Source organism: Camelus ferus, chromosome 27 (genome assembly GCF_009834535.1).
Source record: "Camelus ferus isolate YT-003-E chromosome 27, BCGSAC_Cfer_1.0, whole genome shotgun sequence".
In the NCBI taxonomy this organism is placed as follows: Eukaryota; Metazoa; Chordata; class Mammalia; order Artiodactyla; family Camelidae; genus Camelus; species Camelus ferus.
The window spans coordinates 25,218,015-25,240,116 of record NC_045722.1 but is presented as its reverse complement, the minus strand read 5'-3'; the positions used below and the strand labels follow the sequence as shown (position 1 = coordinate 25,240,116).

At 35.9% G+C, this 22,102-nt stretch overlaps 1 protein-coding gene across 6 annotated transcripts in view; it reads left to right on the top strand.

The window, feature by feature from the left end:
• UBE3A (ubiquitin protein ligase E3A) overlaps positions 1 to 22,102 on the top strand; it is a 78,732-nt gene that overhangs the window by 17,602 nt on the left and 39,028 nt on the right. For 2 of the 6 annotated variants that reach the window (XR_004315620.1, XM_032469004.1), the window contains exons 2-4: positions 8,078 to 8,141; positions 10,768 to 10,887; positions 14,110 to 14,154. The exons of 1 other annotated variant lie outside the window; for it this stretch is intronic. Coding sequence is in view for 4 of the 5 variants with exons in the window: in XM_032469004.1 (XP_032324895.1) it covers positions 10,868 to 10,887; positions 14,110 to 14,154 (65 nt within the window). In the remaining variant the exon portion in view is untranslated. Of the gene's footprint in view, positions 1 to 8,077; positions 8,142 to 10,767; positions 10,888 to 12,440; positions 12,608 to 14,109; positions 14,155 to 22,102 lie in introns of all 6 variants that reach the window. 3 more of the 6 variants (XM_032469006.1, XM_032469005.1, XM_032469007.1) reach the window with 3 other exon arrangements.

The following is a 22,102-nucleotide window of genomic DNA, read 5'->3' as shown; positions in this document are numbered from 1 at the left end:
AAATTTTCAAACTTACAGATGTGAAATGATGTAGAGTGTGATTCTACAGTTAACATTTTGCTGTATTTACTTCGTCTCATGTCTATTAATTTGTCTTATTTTTTATGCTTTTCAAAGTAAGTTGCAGATGTTTTTATCTCATCCTTAACTTCATATTGTCAGCTAAAACTTAGAAATTTAATATTTTTCTACTACTCCACCATAAAAAAGAATAAAATAATGCCACTTACAGCAATATGAATGGACCTAGAGATCGTCATTCTAAGTGAAGTAAGCCAGAAAGAGAAAAAAAAATTTACCATGTATCACTCATATGTGCAATCAAAAAAAAAAGAAGAAAAGAGGACACTAATGAACTCATCTACAAAACAGAGACAGACTCACAGACAGTAAACAGTCTTATGGTTACCAGGGGGAAAGGAGGTGGGAAGAGATAAATTTGGGAGTTTTGAGGGTTGCAAATGCTAGCCACTACATATAAAAATAGATTTTAAAAAACCAAATTTCTTCTGTATGGTACAGGGAACTATATTCAATATCTTGTAATAACCTATAATGGAAAAGAATATGAAAGTGAATATATGTATATATATGCTTGACTGGGACAGTGTGCTGTACACCAGAAACTGACACATTATAAGTGACTGTGCTTCAATAAAACAAACAAAAAAGAAATTTCGTATTTTCAACTGAATTTAGTATATTGCATTTAACACAATTTAGTATATTGTAGTGATTATCTGTTGCTGCATAACAAATCACCCCAAACTTAGTGCACCCCGAAACAATAGCAGTTAATTTATTGTGCTTATGAATCTGTACTTTGGGCGGAGATTGACAAGGATAGATTGTCTTGGCTTCAAGCCTGTCAGCTGGAAGGCTTGATGACTGGAGTGACTTGATTGGATGAGTAGAGGCTGGAATCAGCTGAAGGCTTGTTCACATGTCTGGATGTTGATGCTGGGTGTCAGGACTTCAGCTGGAGCTCTGGTCTAGAACACTTAACGTGTTGCTTTTATATATGTTTGCTTGACTTCATTGCCACATGGCTGGCTTCCTCACTGTATAGCGGCTAGATTCCAAGAATGAATATCTCTTGGAATATTCATTCCAAGAGCAATATTCAGAGCAAGGCAGAAGTGCATCATGGCATTTTTGTAACCTTGCGTCAGAAGTCACAGAGCACGTCTTACCACCATACTCCTGATTGAAAGTCACAGAAGCTACTCAGGTTCAAGGGGAAGGCATAGACCCCACCAGCTGATGGGAGAATGCCAGTGTTACTTTGTAAGAAGAGCATGTGGGAAGGGATATATTGTGGTTGGCCATCTTTAGAAAATACGATTTGCCACATATGCCATTCCATGAATTTTGACAAATGCATACACCTTTGCAGCACAGAGTACTATCAAGTTATAGGAACCTATACCCCTTCTTAAGTCTTTTACTTCCCCAGCGTTACTTACACTCCCAAATCAATCATTGTTCTCTGATCACGTCCACCCTAGAATAGTTTGCTGTATATAAATTTCATATAAATAGTATTATAGTAATTATTTGTTTGAAGTTTCTTTTACTCAGCATAGTGCTTTTTTGAGGTTCACCCATGGTACTGCATATGTCAGTAGTTTGTAACTTCATTCTTCTACACCTGAGCTATTTTCAGTTCCTAGCCGTTGTAAAAAAGCTGCAGTGAACAATTGTGTGAACATCTGTGTGTGGCTATATGTGGTTTCTTTTCTGTTGGGTAAATACCTAGGAGTGCAACTTAGGTTATAGGATAGTTGCCAGATCTCTTCCTCAAATTGGTGGGTTTGTTTTATATTCATACCAACAATTTGGAGAGTTCCCAGTTGCTCTACATCCTTGTCAGCATTTGGGGCCGTCAGTCTTTTTGACATAGTCATTCTGGTAGGTGTATAGTGGTTTATCTTCATATTTTGAAGGATATTTTCACTTGGTATATAATTCTAGGTTGACATATTTTTCTTTAAGCATTTTTTTCTGATGAGAAGAAGTCTGATTATACTTACCTTTCTTTCTCTGTACTTAGTCTTTTTTTCCCCTCTGGCTTCTTTTTAAGATTTTTCCCTTTGTCACAGGTTTTCTTTGTGATTATCCTGCTTAGGATTTATCGAGTTTTTGGTTTTGTGTTTTTAGCTGTGTGTTTGTTTTCATCAGATTTGGAAAAGTATCAGCCATTCTTTCTTCACGCGTATTTTTTAAGTCATTTCTCTTCCTCCTATACGCCTACCCTCTTTTCCTGGGATTCCCATTACATGTATAATGTTAGATTATTTGATATTATCTTCATGTTGTTAACAAATTTTTAGGGTTTTTTTTTTTTTTGTCTCTTTGCTTCAGTTTACTCTGTCTTGTATTTCATTGTTCTTTTTTTCCCCTGCAGTGTCAAATACTTTGAGATATTTCAGTTTGTATTTCTACAAGTTTCATTTGATTTGTGTTCATGTATTCCTTTGAATCCTTGAGCATATTTATAGTAGCTATTTGAAAGTTCTTGTCTACTGATTCCGTCAATTCATTAACTTCAGGGTCTATTGATTGGTTTTCCTATTGGTCATGGGTTGTATTTTCCTGTTTGTGTATTTAGTAATTTCTTATGGGATACTGAACATTGTAATAGTCTGTTGTTGAGTGACTGGATTTCGTGGCCTTGTAGAATGTTGAACTTTGTTTTGGCAGCAACTTAAGTAACTTGCTGGTCAGTTTGATCCCTTCAAGGCTGTATTAGATGTATCAGGAGAAGGCTTTACTTTAAGGCTAGTAGCTAGTACAAAGATATGAACCTTCTTAGTTCTCTACCAAGTACGTGTCCCCAGTGTCAGCGTATTCTCTTCACTCTGGCTGGGAGGAGCTTAGGAATCTCCCAGTCCTATATAAGCACTGGGGATATTTCAGCTCACAGTGCATCTTTCCTCAGCTTCAGGTAGTTTTTCACTTTACTCACGTGCAGTTCAATATATATTGTAGCAAACTTGAAAGGACCCCCAAGTGGCACACTTAAATACTTACAAGTGTGCACATAGCTTGTTGAACTGTCACAGACAGAGCACATGTGTTTAGCGAGCATTCAGATCAGGAAACAAGACCAGCTCCTCTGAAGCCCCTGTGTTCTCTGTCACTGCCTCTCTTACCCCAGGAGTAACCACTGCCCTGACTTCTAATAGTATAGGTTAGATTTTCCTATTTTTATATTTTTATATAATTAGAATCAATCACATTTTGTTGTATCTGGCTTCTGTCACATAATGTATTTGTGAGATTCATCCACATTGTTATACTTGGTTGCTTATAATTTCTGTGTAGTACAGTTGACCGTTGAACAGTGTGGGGGGTTAGGGGTGCCCACCCCCTGCATAGTTGAAAATTTGCACGTAATCTTATAGGTGGCCCTTCGAACTTTATACATCTACGTCTGTGAATTCAACCAACTGCAGATAGTGTGGTACTGTATTAATGTATTTACTGAAAAAGAATCTACATATAAGTGAACTTGTACAGTTCAAACCTTTTGTTCAAGGGTCAGTTGTATTTCGTTTTTCATTCTGCTGTTGATGGACATTTTAGTCATTTTTGGTTTGGGGCTACTAAGAATATTGCTACTCCAGATATTCCACTAAATGTCTTCTAGTGAATATATGTACTCATTTCTGTTTGTGTCCTTAGTGGAGTTTTTCAGCCATAGGGTATGCATACATTAGTTTTAGTAGATAATGTCGAAGTTTTTTGAAGGGATTGTACTGATTTTAATTATACTGTTTAATGATCTATTCTTTAGTGCCTGGTAGAAGAAGTTTCTTGGAAGAGAGACATAGTTCTTTTAGAAAATGAAATATTCTTGTTTAATCTTACATGTTTAACAAAATTAACTTTTGTTAAATTAACATTGGGTTAAATTTGTGTTAATTTGGAAGTAAAGGATTCTTTTGTTTGTTCATCCGTGATTTGGAGGTAGTTCAAAATCCTTTGTCAGGCCATGGATACTGATTCCTTTTTTTTTTTTTCTTCTTTTAAAGAGAAAGTTTTTCAAGAAAACATAGTCCCTGTTACTATGAAAATAAAAATATGGATAAAATGAGCTCTACTCTGAACCAGCTGACAATTAAAAGCACTGAGAAATGCATACAGATAGTTACAATGTAAGGTATAAAATAATAAAGGGTGGAAACTAATGAATTATTTTACAGTATTAGGAACATACAGTACGACACAGAGAAGACTGGTTATTTATAGAAGAGGTTAGAGAGCTCTGTGAGATACAGCCTCTAGAATGAGTAGAGTTTTTTAACAGGGCGTGAAATTTTTTAACACAAGATGAAGGTTAGCAAAGGATAGAGAAGTATTTCTGAGTGAAGTGTCTTGAGAAACAAAAGCACTGAAGTCAGAAATACAGATGGCCAGTATATGTTAGCCTATAATCCAGTGATGGGACTAAATCATCAGGTACCTGGTAATAATGTCATATAGTGGGCAGTAGGGCTTGTATGAATGGGTGGGGTCTGTTGCAAGGGCTTCATGTGCTATGAGGACTTTGAAATTTATCCTTTGGGCACTGGGAAAGCATAGAAGATTTTGAGTATGAGAGTGATATGGCCAAATTTGGGATTTTAGGAAGGCAGCAGAGTTAAAGGGAAATTAGGTGAAAATGAGATTACATCTATAATATGACAGTGTTGGTATGCATGGGGGAGGAAGGATGCAAGAAATATTTCAGAGATAGAATTCACAGGATTTGGGTATAAGAAGTGTTTGGGAAGGAGGATGGCCTTTACGATCTAACAAGATGGGTTTGAATCCTAAGCTTGTATTTACTAGTTAAATTGACCTAAAGCAAGTCACCTAAGAGAAAATGTTCCTCTTTTGTAGGATGTTTATCCTGTGAATTTATTCTGTGAACATTTTTAAGCAATGAAAGTGTGAAAATGAATGATAAATATGTTCTCTAAAAGCGTGGTCTAGTCTGAGAGGAGGCTGGACTGGCAGGTTTTGGCCAGATTGTGCAGTTTCATCTGAAATGTTACTCTGAAAGCAATTAAAAGCCAGCAAAGGAATTATTGGGGGAAGTGTTGGAGTGTGGGGGAATTTCTGAGGTAGAATTAATAGCACTGAGTGAACAGTTTGTTGTACTGGAAAGAGAGGGGGCGTTCTCTTTAGAATATGACTCAGAATTTTCAGTTTGGGTGACTGGACCAATAGTGATACCGTTACCTCACAAGGGTTTTCTCAGTGTGCCTGCTAAACCTTGCTCATGCCTTAACGCTCAGTTTATGTTATCTCATGAAGAACGTTTTTCCTTTTTCCTAGGCTAAGTCAGAATACTGTATGCACTTACCTTATCTTGATTCTTCTTCACAGCACTTAACTGTGAATTGCAGTTATCTAATTTATTGTGGTTTTGAGTATTTGTGCCTATTTCTCCCATCATATGGAGATAAGTGATTGTCTAATTTCTTTTCGTTGTTGTTGGTACCTTTTTTTTTTTTTTTTTTTTTTTTTTACTCTTTTTTAGAGGAGGGAAGTAATTAGTGTCTGGTTTCTTTATCACTGTTTTCATCCACTTAGTAGGCATTCAAAATCTAGTAGACATTTTTAAAAACTTGAGAGATAATTGACATATAACACTGTATTTGTCTTAGTTAGTAGACATTCTTTGAATGAATGACTATTAAGAATTTGAAGGTTAACAGGTATCAACCCATAACAGTGGTTAGGCTAAATAAAAATAAAGAGGGAGAAAATAAAGAATGGCACCATTTTTTTTCAGTCTGTAACTAGGACAACAAGATTTAGGCACATTCAGGGTGGAGTATTTTGGGAAATAATTGTGTTTGATTCTTAGATGTTAATGAAACATCCAAGTGCAGGTGTACCATTGGTAATTGAAAGTAGCAGGCTTATAACTTAAGAGATAGAAGCTTAATGATGTGGAGTTGGGGATCCTAAGTATAGAGAGGTGCTGTAGGAATGAATGATGACATTGCTCAGAAAATTTCTAGGTTAGGAAAAGGGCTAGTAATAGAAACTTGGAGAGTGGCCATGAATGAGGGGTAGGAGGATGAACTAGCAGAAGACCTACTTGCTGTCAAAGGTAGAACACAAGGACGTACAGCATTATGGAAGCAAGGAGAGGTGAGAAGAGGTTGGCGGTGTAAAATGCTGCAGAAATAAAGTAGATTAAGGAGCCATAGGATTTGGAATGTACAGGAATGATGACTTATGCAAGAAAATACCAGTATATGAAAGGTTTTGTATGTTAGTATCTGAGCTAATGGTTTTCAGGTCTTTCTGGTAGTTGGAGGAGAATGAGGAAATGGCACAGTAAAGAGTTAATGGTGTTGAGAGAATTATGCTGAGAATACTGTATGAAAGCAATATTTAAAAATTTTAGTCTGACTGCAAAATGGACTAAAATGAGAGCCTAAAGACAGGAAAATTTAAGCAAGAAAGTTACTGAAATAGTCGTTAGTTGTGAAATTTACAGATATACAAAACAAGTTTTAGCGAGTAGCTTTCAGATAAATTTGACACCGTAAACATGGCATAAAGGAGAACAGGATTGCTGAGTGGACGCAATAAAAAAGTGATAGAAAAGGTAGTCTGTGAAATTGTTTGACTTATGGTTAGAAGGAGGTGAAGGAAGTAGGCTATTGGAGAGGAGATAAAGGACATAACAGATGCAATAATAAATACATGCATGTTTGTGTGTCGAGAGGGAAGAGAAAGTGAGAGTAGGCAGATGGATTACTTCAAGAATAAATGAAAAATGTTAGAGGGACAAGTGGATGTAGATGGTATAGGCATTTCTTGTGATTAGTTTAACACTTCTTAGATTATTAGATTGAGCCTTCTGTTGAAGAGGGACATCGATATGAATAAAACAAAGGCCCTAGGTCTGGTATAAGAGTGCTGATGGCTAAATTTGCAGAGTGCAGCTAACGTTTCTGATGCTTACAGTTTCTGTTACTTACCCTGTATCCTCATGGATTTGGTATATTTCTTCTGTGATGATGTGTTCCTAGTCTGAGGCAAAGTTTCTCAGTTTGGGGTTTGCACATCACCTGAAATGTATGTTAAAAACTACAGATTCATGAACTCCCATTTTATGTACCGATCACAGTCTCTGGAGGTTCATATCAGGTAAGTACCTGGTTTTACAGCATCCTCAGGTAGTCCTGTGTTAGGACAGAGCTTGAGAGTCAGTCCTTTAGGGTCTTAAAACTTTGTTAACTTGTTAAACAAATACTGATGTGCAGTGTATTCATTTTCTACCATCAACCTGTAGGATGCTGGGAGGGTTTCTTGATTTGGGGGACTTGGTTTCTTCCTATGTAGTAAAAAGAAATGTATTAAGACTTTAGTTCCTGTTCAACTGAGAAATGCTCTCATAGTGTACAAATAAGTTAGAATTTACAGTGATTATTTGCATGCTTTAATCTTCAGAATTTGGTTTTTGATCAGTTAAGTTTTCATACATTAAATGTTTGATTTAAGAAATAATAATCCCACCATGTACTGAGGCCCTGTTGTACTCCAGGCAGCATTGTCCTACATACTTTGAAGACATCTTCTTTAATACAGCAACCTGACACCTAAGATTCACAGGTCAAAAGGAGTCCAAGGCTGCTGCACAGGAAGTAGTGGGCAGTTGCCCATGTATGTACCTAACATGGCAGATGCTCAGCAAAGGGAATTTAATTAAAAGCTCAATTATGGTAGGTATCTGAAGGAATTAGAAGCATGTAGTCAGACAGTTTTCAGATATTTTCAGCCCTTTTGGAGGGAGGGAAGAGTAAGAAATAGCGAGCAGTAAGCTCTGTGGATGAGTGGGAAACGTGGTTCTGCCAGCTGACAGTGCTTAGGCCGCAGGGCCTGCCTAACCATCTTCCCATGCATCCTGGCAACAGCAGGAGGGGTGTTTGTTGCTTGTTTTTGGATATTTATAAATATTACAAATGAATTTGCTTTTATAATAAATTTTAGAAAAAAATTTTATCTTTGAAAGTCATTTATCCAGTTGTCTGTGAAAAAAAATTGAGTGAGGTGTTTTGTATTTTAGGTTAAAAATCTGTAAGAGCCTGATTTTAGAATTCACCAGCTCCTCAGAAGTTTGGCGAAATATGGTATGTTTCTGTTTTATTTTTTGGAATTCAAAATTGCATGTGTATCTTAATGTCCTGGTTAGAATAATGACAAAAGTAGTCAGCAGATTTGGGTGTCTGCCATTTTTAAAGCATTGTGCTAGGTGCTAAATCACTGTGCTACCAAGTAGACCAAGGGATCTAAGTGGGATTCTGAAAGAATTTGGAAGAGGATAGTGTGCCGTAAGAAGTGAAAATAACTGTGTAAGAGGATTGAGGGGCACGTTTGGCTGTTAGGCTATGAGTTAATTATAGCTTCCACTTGTTGGGCTCTTACTGTGTGCCAGACACTGTTGTGAGTAATTTATGTTTGTTCATCCTCATGACAGCCCTCTGAAGTAGATACTACTGTTACCTCAGTTCTACCTGTGAGGAAATTGAGGCTCAGAGAGGTTAAGTAACTTGCCCAAGATTTTCCATCTAGTAAGTGACCAAACAGGGGCTTGAATCCAGACCGGCTGTGGAATCCGTTTGCTCTGGAGGTCTTGTCTTGAAGGAGGTCTTAAAGAGAGGACTTGCCTCAGTACTTTTCAGAATACATGTAACTCTTTAATGAATTAATTCCTCTCAATTAATTAATTAAAAGGTATTTTAACTTTCTCATTAACTTTATGTTTCTAGGTTAGAAAGTTAGACTTGTTTGGATTTTTAAAATCTATGTACACTGTTAGTCTTATGAGAACCCCAGAGGGAGCATTGTTCATCTCAGGGGCGCCTTACCTTTTCCCCATATGACCTCAGGAATGTTGTAGCTTTTTATTAGGAAGCGTGTGCCTATGATAGGAAAATCTGGGAAATTGAGTTATTTCTTCCAGGGATTATAAATCCCACTTACAGGTGTACTTCGGAGGTATTTCAGATTTGGTTCTGGGCCCCTGCAATAAAGCAGATATTGCAATAAAGCTAGTCACATGAATTTCTTGGTTTCTCAGTGCATGTAAAAGTTATGTTTCCACTGTCCTGTAGTCCATTAAGTGTGTCCAAAAACAGTGTACATACTTTAAATACTTCATTGCTAAAAAATGGTAACCATCATCTGAGCCTTCACAAGTTACTATAGTAGTAACATCAAAAATCACTGATCACAGATCACCGTAACAAATATGATAATGATGAAAAAGTTTGAAATATTACAAGAATTACCAAAATGTGACACAGAGACATGAAGTGAGCAGATGCTTCTGGAAAGATGCAGTCAGTAGCCTTACTTGATGCAGGGTTGCCACAAAACTTCAGTTTCTAGAAAACATAGTATCTGCAAAGCACAATAAAATGAAATGTGCCTGTATTGGAGTCCCCTAAAGTTATACTTAGGCCAACTCTCACCCTTAACTTGAATTTGAAGCCCAAGTTCATAGGCTGCAGAGGTATGGCCTCAAGCATTGATGTTTCATCTTTTCACTTGGGGTTCTCGGATATGTTGCTATTTTATATTGGGTTCTGGATCCATGCTGTTAACCGCCTTCTGTGGTTGTCTGTTGCCACCTGGAAGGTGTTAACTATCAAGGGTCCTTTTTTTCTGCCTCCTAACTTTCTTATCTTTCTTTAGTTAGCTTTTCAGATTTGACCTATATATAGTTTGGTAGGGAAATCATCAAGGGAAAAAATAGTTGCAGGAAATGAGCTCTTGATACTGGGATATTTTAGATGTGTATCTTTGCCAGAACTACAGTGTGATTAGGATGCCTGATAAATGTGCACCATGGCAGTCAGGAAAGTTCAGCTAAGGCCAAGTAAGGGGATCAGGAGATACTAGGTTGAGGGAGGAGGAAATGTTTTCATGTTTTACCATTCTCTGTGAAATTGGACATTAGTGATTTTATGACTAAGAAAGAGTAGAACATGTTTTCATCATACCCAAGGGGTTTTGACTCATGTTAGATCACCCTACTTAAATGTGGAATAGATAGGGCTAGACTTGGTGTTTATATGGGTATGTGTGTGTTGGGGGGATGTGTGTGTTTAACTATTCCAGCAAGCATTTGACTACTTGGAAAACCCTGTTTGTCCCATTTGAACTATTGCTATAATTGTGGGGTCTCAATCCATGTTTTAAATCTTTGCTCATTTACATGTATTTAAATCATGAAACTGTGTAGCAAAACTAAATAAAATTACAAAACACTCATTCTGGATTAGAAGTTGGTAGATCTGGGTTTTAGTCCTAGTCCCGGCTTCAACACTAATACTAAAATCTTGGGCAAGTCAATTAATCACTCTAAGGCTGCTTAGTTTTTTGTTTTTTAGTTTTTGTTTGGTTTTGTTTTTTTCACTTCTTTTTCTTGTTTAAAAATTTATTTTTGTAGTATCTGCCCTGATTAGGTAGAGCCAAAGTTGTCATAAGACTTAAGATACTGTTGACCAAAGGGCTTTGTAAACTTTAACACTTCTTAAAAGTACAAGAGATCGTTACCATGTTTTCTCAAGTGAAGAAATCATTTAGGAAAAAAAAATGCTGGGAAACAGTCCTTAAAAGCATATCTGTAATTAACTCTCCTGATGAACGTTGCATTGACACTTAATTGGAACCTTTGAAGATTATTTTTTGAACAATGAATTGGGTTAATATATTAAAGTGTTCTAACTAAAGATTTGTTTAATTTATTAGAGTTATTAAACCTACGCTCAGATCAAGTTAGCAGCTAGACTGGTGTGACAACCTGTTTTTAATCAGTGACTCAAAGCTGTGATCACCCTGATGTCACCGAATGGCCACAGCTTGTAAAAGGTAATTTTGAATGTTATTTTACAGCCTTTAAAAGGCTGTCATTGTAAAATATGTGCTGTAAAAAAAAAAAAATTGAAGAAAATGTATAGTTGGCAGGAATACTGACTGCTAAGAATAGTGGACCTAAGAGTTGACCTGTTTCTCCATTTAATCTTTTTCCTAAAGTATTTCGTGCCTTTCCCCCAGACCTATCTGTATGAATAAACATGAAAGGATTTCTAAAAATTTTCAAGTTTTAAAATAAACATTTTATTGCGAACATTTTATAAAAACTATGAAAAAAGTCAGTATGCTTTAAAAGTGTGCCTTTTATGTGGTTAGAGTTTTGACTAAACACTCCTTTAGAAGTTTTTACAACTTTGGTAATAAAACCAGTACACTTTTCTGTCCAGGAGAGTTAGAGTGGAGATGAAAGGAGTGGCTTGCAGGCTAGAGAAGCTGCACCTAGTATTACTGGAAGTGAGCCTCCATTTTCATTTTCTAGCTCTTGCTGCAGTAATCAGATTAGTGGGTATTTTGTGATCACATTTTCTGTGATCTAAATCAAGGCCTACAATTTATTCTTTATTTTCTAATGTTACTTGCCTATTATTTAATTTGTAAAATTTCTTTTCCAGTTTGTTATTCTGACAAACTTTAGGTTACCCTATGTTAACAGTTCTTCAGTTTTTTCCCCTTTGATTGTGTGTCCTGAAGTTGGTAAAATTACCAAGTATGTTGAATCCTTTCTTTCAAGAGCTTGGTAGTAAAGAATAGACTCTTCAGGGGCTAAATAAAGCTTAGAAACTATTGTTAGATGTTAGATGTTTTAAAATTTTGAGAATTTGAATCCTGACCAACCTTTGGTAAATTATTTAGAGTATTCTGGACAAAATACAATAAGCATAGTGACTAGAGATTTATTCTGGCAGGTACTATTACTTATTACTCACTGCAGGGTAAGTGCTCCCACTAGTTCTGTGTATACTCACTTCTCTCTTGATTGAAAAACAATTTCCGTTTTGAGTAGAAAACAACTTAAACTAACCATGTTCTAGAGACATGGTTTAGGATAGATTGTTTTAAGGGAATACCTCTTTAATCCTTTTTTTACTCTTCTGTTCTTGTTGACTGAATTGGTTTAAATTACTTGGTCTGACCATAAGTGGTTTTTGGTAGCTCATTTTAATATTGTTACTATTAAATGATAGTATAGTATATTTACAGTAATTTGAAGACATTTTGATGCTAATGTTTACATAGCCTCTTGTTTAGGGAACAGACACTGGGAAATAGAATGTAGTCACCATTTAATATGTTTAACCTGTCCCATTTCAGAATCTCAAAACTTTACAGTAGTTACATGTTGTGCTTCTGAGACTCAGACTGGTTTCCCTTCTTGCTTGTGTCTTCCCTTTTTGCAGTAGTGTTTTAATTTCCCTGTCATTGTGTCCTCATTTTTTCCCCCCTCTCTCTTTCCCTGTTAATTTTGAAAGTTGCTGCCTACGTGTTTGAAAGCTTCTAATCTGCCTCTCTTCCCTTAGTGCCAGCAGGTTTATTTTTTGTTTTGCCAGCCTGCTCTGCCTCCTTTACAGTATGACATCTGATGCTGGAGGGTCGCACTTTCAAAAATGAGTCAGCTGGTACATGGGGTTATCATCACTTTTTAGCTCTTCTGTCTGAGAGATACAAGTTTGGAAGCAATCTTGGGGTACTTACCCACAAGGCTGGTGGAGACCAGGTGTGTCACAAAGGTGATTTGCTTGCTCCCTGGGGGAGAGGGTGGAGTGAAATTTTTGCATTTGTGTCACTGCCAAGTCACTGCCACCTCCAGCATGCCCCAATTTTTAGTTCTAATATAATTTTGTGCAAAATTGAAAATGTAAATATACTGCAGAGACGATCCAAAATAAATATTTGAGCTGCTGGACTCTTTTTAATTTTTTTTTTTTTTTTACATTCTTGTCCTTGGACCACTGCAATGAGGGGTAATTTTGAAAGTCTGATAAAGAAGTGAGTTTTTTTAAAAGCTTAGAAATATGGAACACAGATTTTTTTCCCCCTGGTGGCTCTGATTTTGATTCTTTTGTTAAAGTTGTTCAAAATTTGAAGTCTCAAGTCAGTGATAAATTTAGAAATCAAGTGCTTGTAATTTCATTTTGAAAATTAACCATTTGACCTCTAAAAATATTTTGTGAATTGAAAGTGTGAGAAATCAGTATTATATTGATTCATCTTAATGTATATTGACTGATGCTGGTTATAAAAGTGAATAGAGTAACAGGAATTTATTTTTCAACAGCGTAGTAGGGTAGGCAAAATCAGTTCATGTTCCAAAATGAAAATAAAAGGCATATTTAGAATTTTTAATATAGCTTCAGTATATTTAAAAAATAGTAGAAAATAACTGACAACATTTTATAACTAAAGTTAATTCACAGTTATCCACAGTAAAAGTTTAACACCCCAGGATGGTACAGTTTTTGACACATATGTAGTACCTCCTACCAGTGTGTTTACAGGGAAAGCTAATTTCATTATTGAACCAAGATAATCGTGGTCAGAATGGTAAATCTAATTTACGTGTCTCAAAATTCACTAAGGGTATTAGATTTAAATTTGAATTATTCTAGAGCAGAGGTTGGCAAGCTTTTCTTAAAGGGCCATATAGTAAATACTTTAGATGTGGGCTGCAACCCTCTGTTGGAGTTTCTCAGCCCTGCTCTCAGTAGACGGTATGTAAATGAGTGAGCATGGCTCTGTGCCAGTACAACTTTACCAAAACAGGTGCAGACCCAGGCCTTAGTTTGTCATTCCAGGCAGTAGTTTACTGATGCCTCATCTAAAATTTGGGACTGAATACTAGTGAATACCTTTGATATTGTGGATGACCAATACTTGGCTGTAGAAAGTTTCAGTAGTTGTAAGTTTTTATTATGAATATTTGACTTTGTGAACAATTATGATTTATTATACTGGTTTGTATGTTGGTATATAAATAAGAGTGTTTATAGTTTCCTTTCCTTAAAAAAATGAACTGAGTTTTTATTAGTCTAGCCCTTAAAATAAATGTATTGTATAGCAATCTGATCTGACCACTTTTTTCTCATGTCAGTCTTTGATTACTTTTAAAACTGTTAAAGATTAAATCTCGTTTTCAAATTTGTCTTCCAGAAATAACATGTCTGCCCCTTTGGGGACTGTGGAATATGTTGCTTAACTTTTCTCAATTGCATTTTACAGATCATCAGGAGAATCTCAGTCTGACGACATTGAAGCTAGCCGAATGTAAGTGTGACTTGATTGAGGCTGTGGTGTCTTGTAAGTTGCTCTAGATGCTTTAAGTGGTATCACATGATTTGAAAATACTTTCCAGTTAAAAGAGAGTAATACTTTAAAAAGTAAACTGAGAGATAAGGACACACATGTCTAATATTTTCCATACCAAATAAATACCTCTAAATCTTGGTAATATATTACTAGATTTCTGTCTGGAAAGATAACTGCATACCCCTGGATTCTTAGTATTTTTGCTCACGTAGCAGTTTTGGGGAAATAGAGAGAGGAGGAAAGAGTTCAGTGTAACAGTCATTTATTAAGTGCCTGCTGTGTACAAGGTGCTGTATTGTGGATACAAAGATGCGTAAGATTAGTTTCTGAACTACAGAAATTTACAGTCTACTCAGTGTGAAAGACCCAGAAGCAAATCATTTCAGTCGTTATGGTAAAAGGACACTTGGATGGGACGTGAATGTAATGGAGGACCAGGGCACTCAGGTGCCCATTGCAACAGGAACCAGTCTAGATGGCAGGGAAATAGGGCTGATCAAGGAAGGCTAAGTCAAGTCTTGAAGTGTGACTGGGAGTTAGGTAGCACTTCTAGGCAGAAGCATGAGCAAAATTATAAAGCAGCACAGTGCATGCATGCTATATGAAGGGCCTTGGCCTGTCTCTCATAGGCATTTGGGAATCAGTAAAGAATTTGTTAAGTAGAAGATAGTAACCTTGTTAGACGTATATTTTTAATGACTTTGGCAGGAGGGAGATATGATTGAAGAGAAACCATGTGGTGACCAGGGCTTAAGTATTTCAGTCAGTGAGAGCCTTAACAACAAGGGCAGTGGTATATTAGGAATTCAAGGTAAAGTTTTCTGGATTAAAGAAAAATATTCATTAAGTGAAATAGAGAAGACTTCAGTGCTTAGTTGTGAGATATTAAGAAGTTTAAGATAATATGAGAGATGGTAATTATTGAAGCAAGCTGTTTGAGGTAGTAAGGTTGGAATGAAGAATATACGTGTAGGGAGTTGCTTTTGAATAAGAGCAAAGACCCTCATCTGAAACTAGAAGAAGGCGATAAAGATGGATATGCGATGTTCAATGTGTTGGTAGCTAAGAGTGGGGAAGTCAAAGTCGTTAGTGCCTGGATTATCAATTTTCTCAGTCATTTAGTTCTGCCGCACCACTGTTTCTGTGTCCTTTGAGATGATACTAGGTTCTTGAAAATGTGGTTTGATTATTAAGTAAGTTTGGGAAATGTAGGCTTCTTTCCTGAAAATGGTGTAAATCCTTTAAAATGCTGATGTACGTTGTACATCTCCATGAAATGACTGTAAAATCTGTTTCTTAAATTGATGTGTCCCTGTAACCTTTTCAGTTATTTTTTGGGGTAAAATACAGGTGACAAAATTTACCATCTTTACCATTTTTAAGTGTACTATTTAGTGGTATCAAGTACATCCGGATTTTGTGCAGTCATTACCACCATCATCCTCATAACTCTTCATCTTTCAGAACCAAAACTACACTCATTAAACAGTAACTCCACGTTCACCTTTCTCTCCGGCCCCCTGGCAACCACCATTCTGTCTATGATTTTGACTACTCTTACCTCATTTAAATAGAACCATGCAGTATTTGTCTCTGTGATTGGTTTATTTCACTTACTTTGCTACTTATTTCATTCAGTAGCATGATGTCAGGGTTCATCCACATTGTAGCATGTGTCAGAATTTTCTTCCTTTTTAGGGCTGAATAATCTGTATGTATGTATGTAACATTTATTTTTTTTATCCATTCATCTGTTGATGGACTCTTGGGTTGCTTCACTGTTTGAGCTATTGTGAGTAATGCTGCAGTGTACAAATACCTTTGAGACTCTGCTTTCATTTCTTTGGGTATATACCCAGAAGTAGGATTGCTGGATCATATGCTAATTCTGTTTAATTTTTTGAGGACCCTCCATATTATTTTCTACAGTGGCTATGCCATTTAACATTCTAACCAACAGTGCACAACGGTTACAATTTCTCCACATTTTCATCAACACTTGGAATTACCTTTTTTTTTGTAGTAGCCATCCTAATGGGAATGAGGTGATATTTCATTGTAGTTTTGTGACCATGTAACTTTTTAAGAAACATTTTTTAATGTTTTTGTGGAACACAGAATTTGGTTAGGGGATTTGAAAAGACTGAAAACTTGGAAAGTTATTGGAGTCAATGGATGAAGAAGTGGACCAAATATTATTGAGAGTTTTATGCTACTTGAGTAGCTAGCTCAAGTTAGAGACCTTATCATACTTGCAGTTTAATGACTTTTTAATAGTTGAAGATGCATGTTGTTTCAGGGCTGGATATTAGAGCAGATGGGAAGTGGCGTGTCCATAGAGTGTCAACATGGGTGTAGTTGAATTTATGTGTCATTGGTGATGGTCACTGTTGGAAAGGTTGTGATGCCAGATGAAGGTGTTGTGTTGGTTACAGAAAGCCTGATGGGTCAAATAGATAGTTCAGTGAAACTCTTAAAAGGATAGATGATAATGATCAGAGGTGGATTGGGTGTCTGATATGCCTAAGGTAGTGATTGGCTGAAATAGAGAGGAGATAAGGGACTCCTAAGCAAAGAAAGTCGAGTATTTTGAGGCTAGAGTGTTGGGATAGATCATGCACACGGCCATTAAAGTCACCATGCCAACAATATAACTGGGGCATAACAGGGCCTTTATTATATGGGTATAACTTGCCAGTACAGAGAGGAAAGGTAGAAGATAGATAATATGAGTTTTAAAGTATAAGTTGTGTTTCTGTTGTGTTGTGTTTTGTTTTGTTTGGGAGGATGGGCATTGTTTATTTTTAATATAAGGAACTAGAAGGATAATGGTTTGAGTTGTCTGTGAAACCTTCGCATAAAAGGGTTGCAAAATAAGAAATGCTTTAGAGGGTAGGTCAGCTTTAGAGAAGGCTGAGAGGTTGAGGAACCATTATATAAAGCAGTTGAAGACAGCAGTTGAAGACGGGACAGCCTGTATCATAAATGTGTTTGTAGAAATCTCGGTGGAATAGGTGGGTGAATTAGATGGGTGAATCCAGAGTAAAGAATGGAAAAGGATAGATGAGGCTTACCTTCTGTAGTAAAAACCAGGGATGGCAAGAATGTGAGGCACAACAGGATATTTGTCACAAGATTCCAGGTGAGACTGGTGTTACGTCATGGGTTGAATTTGGCAAGCTGTCATATGTTTAACTTGCCCATGTTAAGGTAGAAGGAAACAGAAAATTAGATCCACCATGTTGTCTTGGCAGAGGTGTCTGAAGTGTTATTCATAGTAGTGAGAATATAGTTCTGAATCTTCATGTCTGCCACAATTTCGCAAATTCCTATACCTATGGAAATCGTGACCAGGCTGTGCTTTTAGTAAGATTTGTTCTACCTTGATCTTGTGGGTCTTGATTTATAAAATAGGTAATGAAGGATTCTTGTTTTTAACCTAAGAATTAGCTAGGGTATTTGATTAATGGCAACATCTTTTATTAAAACATAATTTTTTTCCAGCACTTTGAGATACATTTACATTTGACATCCTTTAACTAGGGAACACCTTGAGTACATTTTAAATAGTAATTTATATAAAATTAAAGAATATACCTGTTTGATTTTTGAAGTTTTTAGTGTTACTTATTATGTAGAGTGCAGAAAAACACAAAGTTTTTAACAGCTGCGTGGTAATTTACAGATTAGCCTAGAAATAGAACTAACGCAATAGCCCAGATCTTTGTATTCAATTACATGTACTACCTGTATTGGACTTTGTTTAAATTTATATCTACCATTTAGTAGTCTTTTTGCACATACTAATTTAGACTCTTTAATTTTCTTAGTGATTTCAAAGCCGTTTTTAGTAACTTCAGATTTCTTAGCTTTGATGGTTACTCCTCAACCTTATCTCTAACATTTAGACTACGTTTTCAGGTGTGTAACTAAAATAAAGGAATCAAGGGTAAATGTATCAAGTGATTTATGATTCAGTATTTAGCGAGCCTGTTTTTTCTGAATGTTGGAATGACCCAGGATGCAGTCTTCAGGCAACCATTGCCTGTTCTTTCTTGGTGAGAGCTTTACCACATATACTGTGACCACTTGTTCAGTTTCATCTCCAACTCCGGCATGAGTCTGAATTGTACACTCAGGTATCCAGTGTGTCTGAGTCTCAGACGTAAATCCAAAATAAAATGGAGCTCTTGTTTTTCGTCCTCTCAGCTCTACTTCTCTTGTAGTCTTTTTTTTTTTGCCATCTTAATCAGTAGCAACTCTTTTTTTATCTTGTAGTTTATCCAAAACTTTGGAAGCATCCTTGATTTCTCTTTGTCTCAGTCATGTTAGCAGCTAATCCTATTGACTCTACCTTTAAAATACTGATAATTCAACAACTTAAAAAAAAAAGACGACACCATTTCCACCTCTACTACTCCTTTCTCAATTGCTGATTAAAGCTATCATCTTTTGCCAAAAGAAAGAAATTTTTCCCCAGTAGTCTTGCTGCTTCCATCCTTACCCCTTACAATGTGTTTTCTATGTAACAGCCAGAGTTATCTTTTTAAGATGGAAGTTAAGCTGGGTTATGTATGCTCAAAACCTTTCAAAGGCTTCCCATCTCTTTCAAAGTAAAATCAAAAGGTCTACAAGGCCCTTTATGAGCTTCCTTTTACTTCTGTGACCTTTCCATTTTGTCTTGCCCATCTTTGTCTACGTTGGCTTTATGCTCTTGCCCTTACATTTGGTGTTCTTAAGACTTGTGCCTATTTTCGGTGACCCTCCTCTGTGATATCCACATGGCTTCTTTTCTCAGTTGCTTCAGAGCTCTTAAATGATGCCTTATCAGGGAGGCCTTCCTTGACCAACTTTCATCAAAGGGTGGGTGTATTCTGTCTTCCCCATTCCCCTTACTGTACTTCATGGGATTTAATACCATTTTACTGGTTTCATATTGATTTCTTTGTTTTCTGGCTTATTTAATACTAGCATGGAAGCCTCATGAGAGTGCCTGCCATACAAAAGGTAGTCAGTAAATACCTATTGTATGAAAGAATGAAATTACTACATTTATGTAAAATGTTTATTTTTACCTTTCAGTTCCCTTGCAGAAATGTAGGAGAATTTTCTGGGATCATATTGGATCTGATACACTTAACAGTTTGTTTATATATGAAATATATATACATCTCTCTCTCTCTCTCTCTCTCTCTCTCTCTCTCTCTCTATACACACACACACACAACTTGTGTAATGATACCTGACATCTTGAGCACCTACTGTATGACAAGCCATTGTGTTTAGTACTGCACATGCATTGTATCATTTGATAGGAGAGGTAAGCCTTTTATTAGCATAGACTGGCAATATAGCTTATGTCCTCTGAAAGAGATTGTAGAGAATTGGTGTAATTTCATCCTTACATTTTTGGTGAAATTCACCAGTGAACGCATCTGGTGGTGGTGCTTTCTGTTTTGGAAGGTTATTTTTTAGAATTTTTAAAATTGATTTAATATCTTTAATAGATACAGGGCTATTCAGGTTGTCTATTTCTTCTTGTGAATTTTGGCAAATTGTCTTTCAAGGCATTGGTCCATACATTTAGGTGATCAAATTTGTGAGCATAGATTTGTTTATAGTAATTTCTTTATTATTCCTTTAATGCCCATGTGATCTGTAACAATGTGCCCTCTTTCATTTCTGATGTTAGTAATTTGTGTTCCTTCTCATTTCCTTAATCAGCCTGGCTAGAGGATTACCGATTTTATTATTGATCTGTTCGGAGAACCAGCTTTTGACTTGTTGATTTTTCTCTGTTGATTTCCTTTTCTTCAGTTCTATTGATTTCTGCTGTTTTATTATTTCTTCTGCTTACTCTGGATGTAATTTGCTTTTTTTCTAGGTGGGGCTTAGATGATTGATTTTAGATCTTTTCTAATGAATGCATTCAATGTTATAAGTTTCCCTCTAAACATTGCTTTCTCACTGCATCCCACAAATTTTGATAAGTTGTGTTTATTAGTTCAAAATATTTTTTAGTTCCTTTTGCGATTTTTTTTCTTTGATTTATTATTTAGAAATGTTTTTTAATCTCCACGTGTTTTGAGATTTCCAGGTATATTTCTGTTACTGTTTAATTCCATTGTAGTCTGAGAGTAGACATTCTTTTGAGTTTGTTAAGGTGTGTTCTATGGCCCAAAATGTGGGTCTGTCTTGGTGAATGTTCCATGTGAGCTTGGGAAAAATGTGTAATCTGCTGTTGTTGGATGAAGTAGTCCAGAGATGTCAGTTACATCCAGTTGAGTGATGGTGCTATTGATTCTGTGTCCTTAATGATTTTCTGCCTGCTAGATCTGCCCATTCCTGATAGAGGGGTTTTGAAGCCTCCAGCTGTAACAGTGGATTCATCTATTTTTCCTTGCAGTTCTGTCACTGTTTGCCTCATGTAATTTGATGCTCTGTTGTTAGTGACATGCACATTAAGGATGGTGGTATCTTGGAGAGTAGACCCATTTATCATTTTCTAATGCCCTTTTTTAACCCTGATAACTGACTTTGCTTTGAAGTTTGCTCCGGCTGAAATTAATATAGCTACTCTTGCTTTCTTTTGATTATTGTTAGCATGGTACATATTTTTTCTATATTTATTTATTTATTTTTAACATTTTTTATTGAGTTATAATCATTTTACAATGTTGTGTCAAATTTCCAGTGTAGAGCAATTTTTCAGTTATACATGAACATATATATATTCATTGTCACATTTTTTTCTCTGTGAGCTACCATAAGATCTTGTATATATTTCCCTGTGCTATACAGTATAATCTTGTTTATCTACATTTTGAGATCCCAGTCTTTCCTTTCCCACCTCTCGCCCCCTTGGCAACCACAAGTTTGTATTTTGTGTCTAAGAGTCTGTTTCTGTTTTGTATTTATGTTTTTTTTTCTACTTATATTTAGAGTGTAGACAACGTATAGTTGGATCTAGATTTTTGATCCACTCTGACAATCTCTGTCTTTTAATAGGTGCATTGAGACCATTGATGTTTGAATTGATTATTGATATAGTTGGGCTAGTATTTAACATGTTTGCTACTGTTTTCTATGTGTTGCTTTTGTTTTTTGTTCCTATTTAGTTCTTCTATTCTTTTTCTGCCTTTTGTGGTTTTACTTGAGTATATTATATGATGCCATTTTTTTCTCCTTTGTTAGCATATCAGTTATCCTACATTTTAACTTTTTTCAGTGGATATAGAATTTGCAATTTGCATTTATATTTAATCCTAGTCCACTTTCAAATAAATCTGTATCACGTCAGAGGGACTATGTCAAGTCACAGGGAGTGTGAGTAGTTTATAACAAGATTACCCTAGTATCTCCCTCCTACCGCTGCAGTCATTCATTTTACTTATATATAAGCATGTGTACACATACATGTAAGTATTCATAACCAAATACATAGTTGCTGTTATTTTGAACAAACTTATCTGCTATTTCAATTAAGAACAGTAAACATTTTTATTTTACTTCTCACTTATTCCTTTTTAGTGCTCTTCCTTTCTTTATGTAAATTTGAGTTTCTGATCTTTGTCATTTCCCTTCTCTAAAAAACCTTCAACATTTCTTACAAGGCAGGCCTACTGACAAGTTTTATTTGTTTGAATGAGTATTTCTCTTTCACTCTTGAATAATTTCACAGGATACAGAATTCTAGGTTGCTGGGTTTTCTTTCTGTTCTTTTTTTCCTCAGTGCTCTTTAAGTATTTCATTTTACTCCTTGTGGTTTCTGAGAAGTTAGATACATTTCTTATTTTTGATCTTCTGTAAACAAGGTGTTTTCCTCCTGAGGTATTTTTTTTTTTTTTTAGAATTTTTTCTTTTATCTTTAATTATCCATAGTTTGAAAATGATATGCCTAAGTATA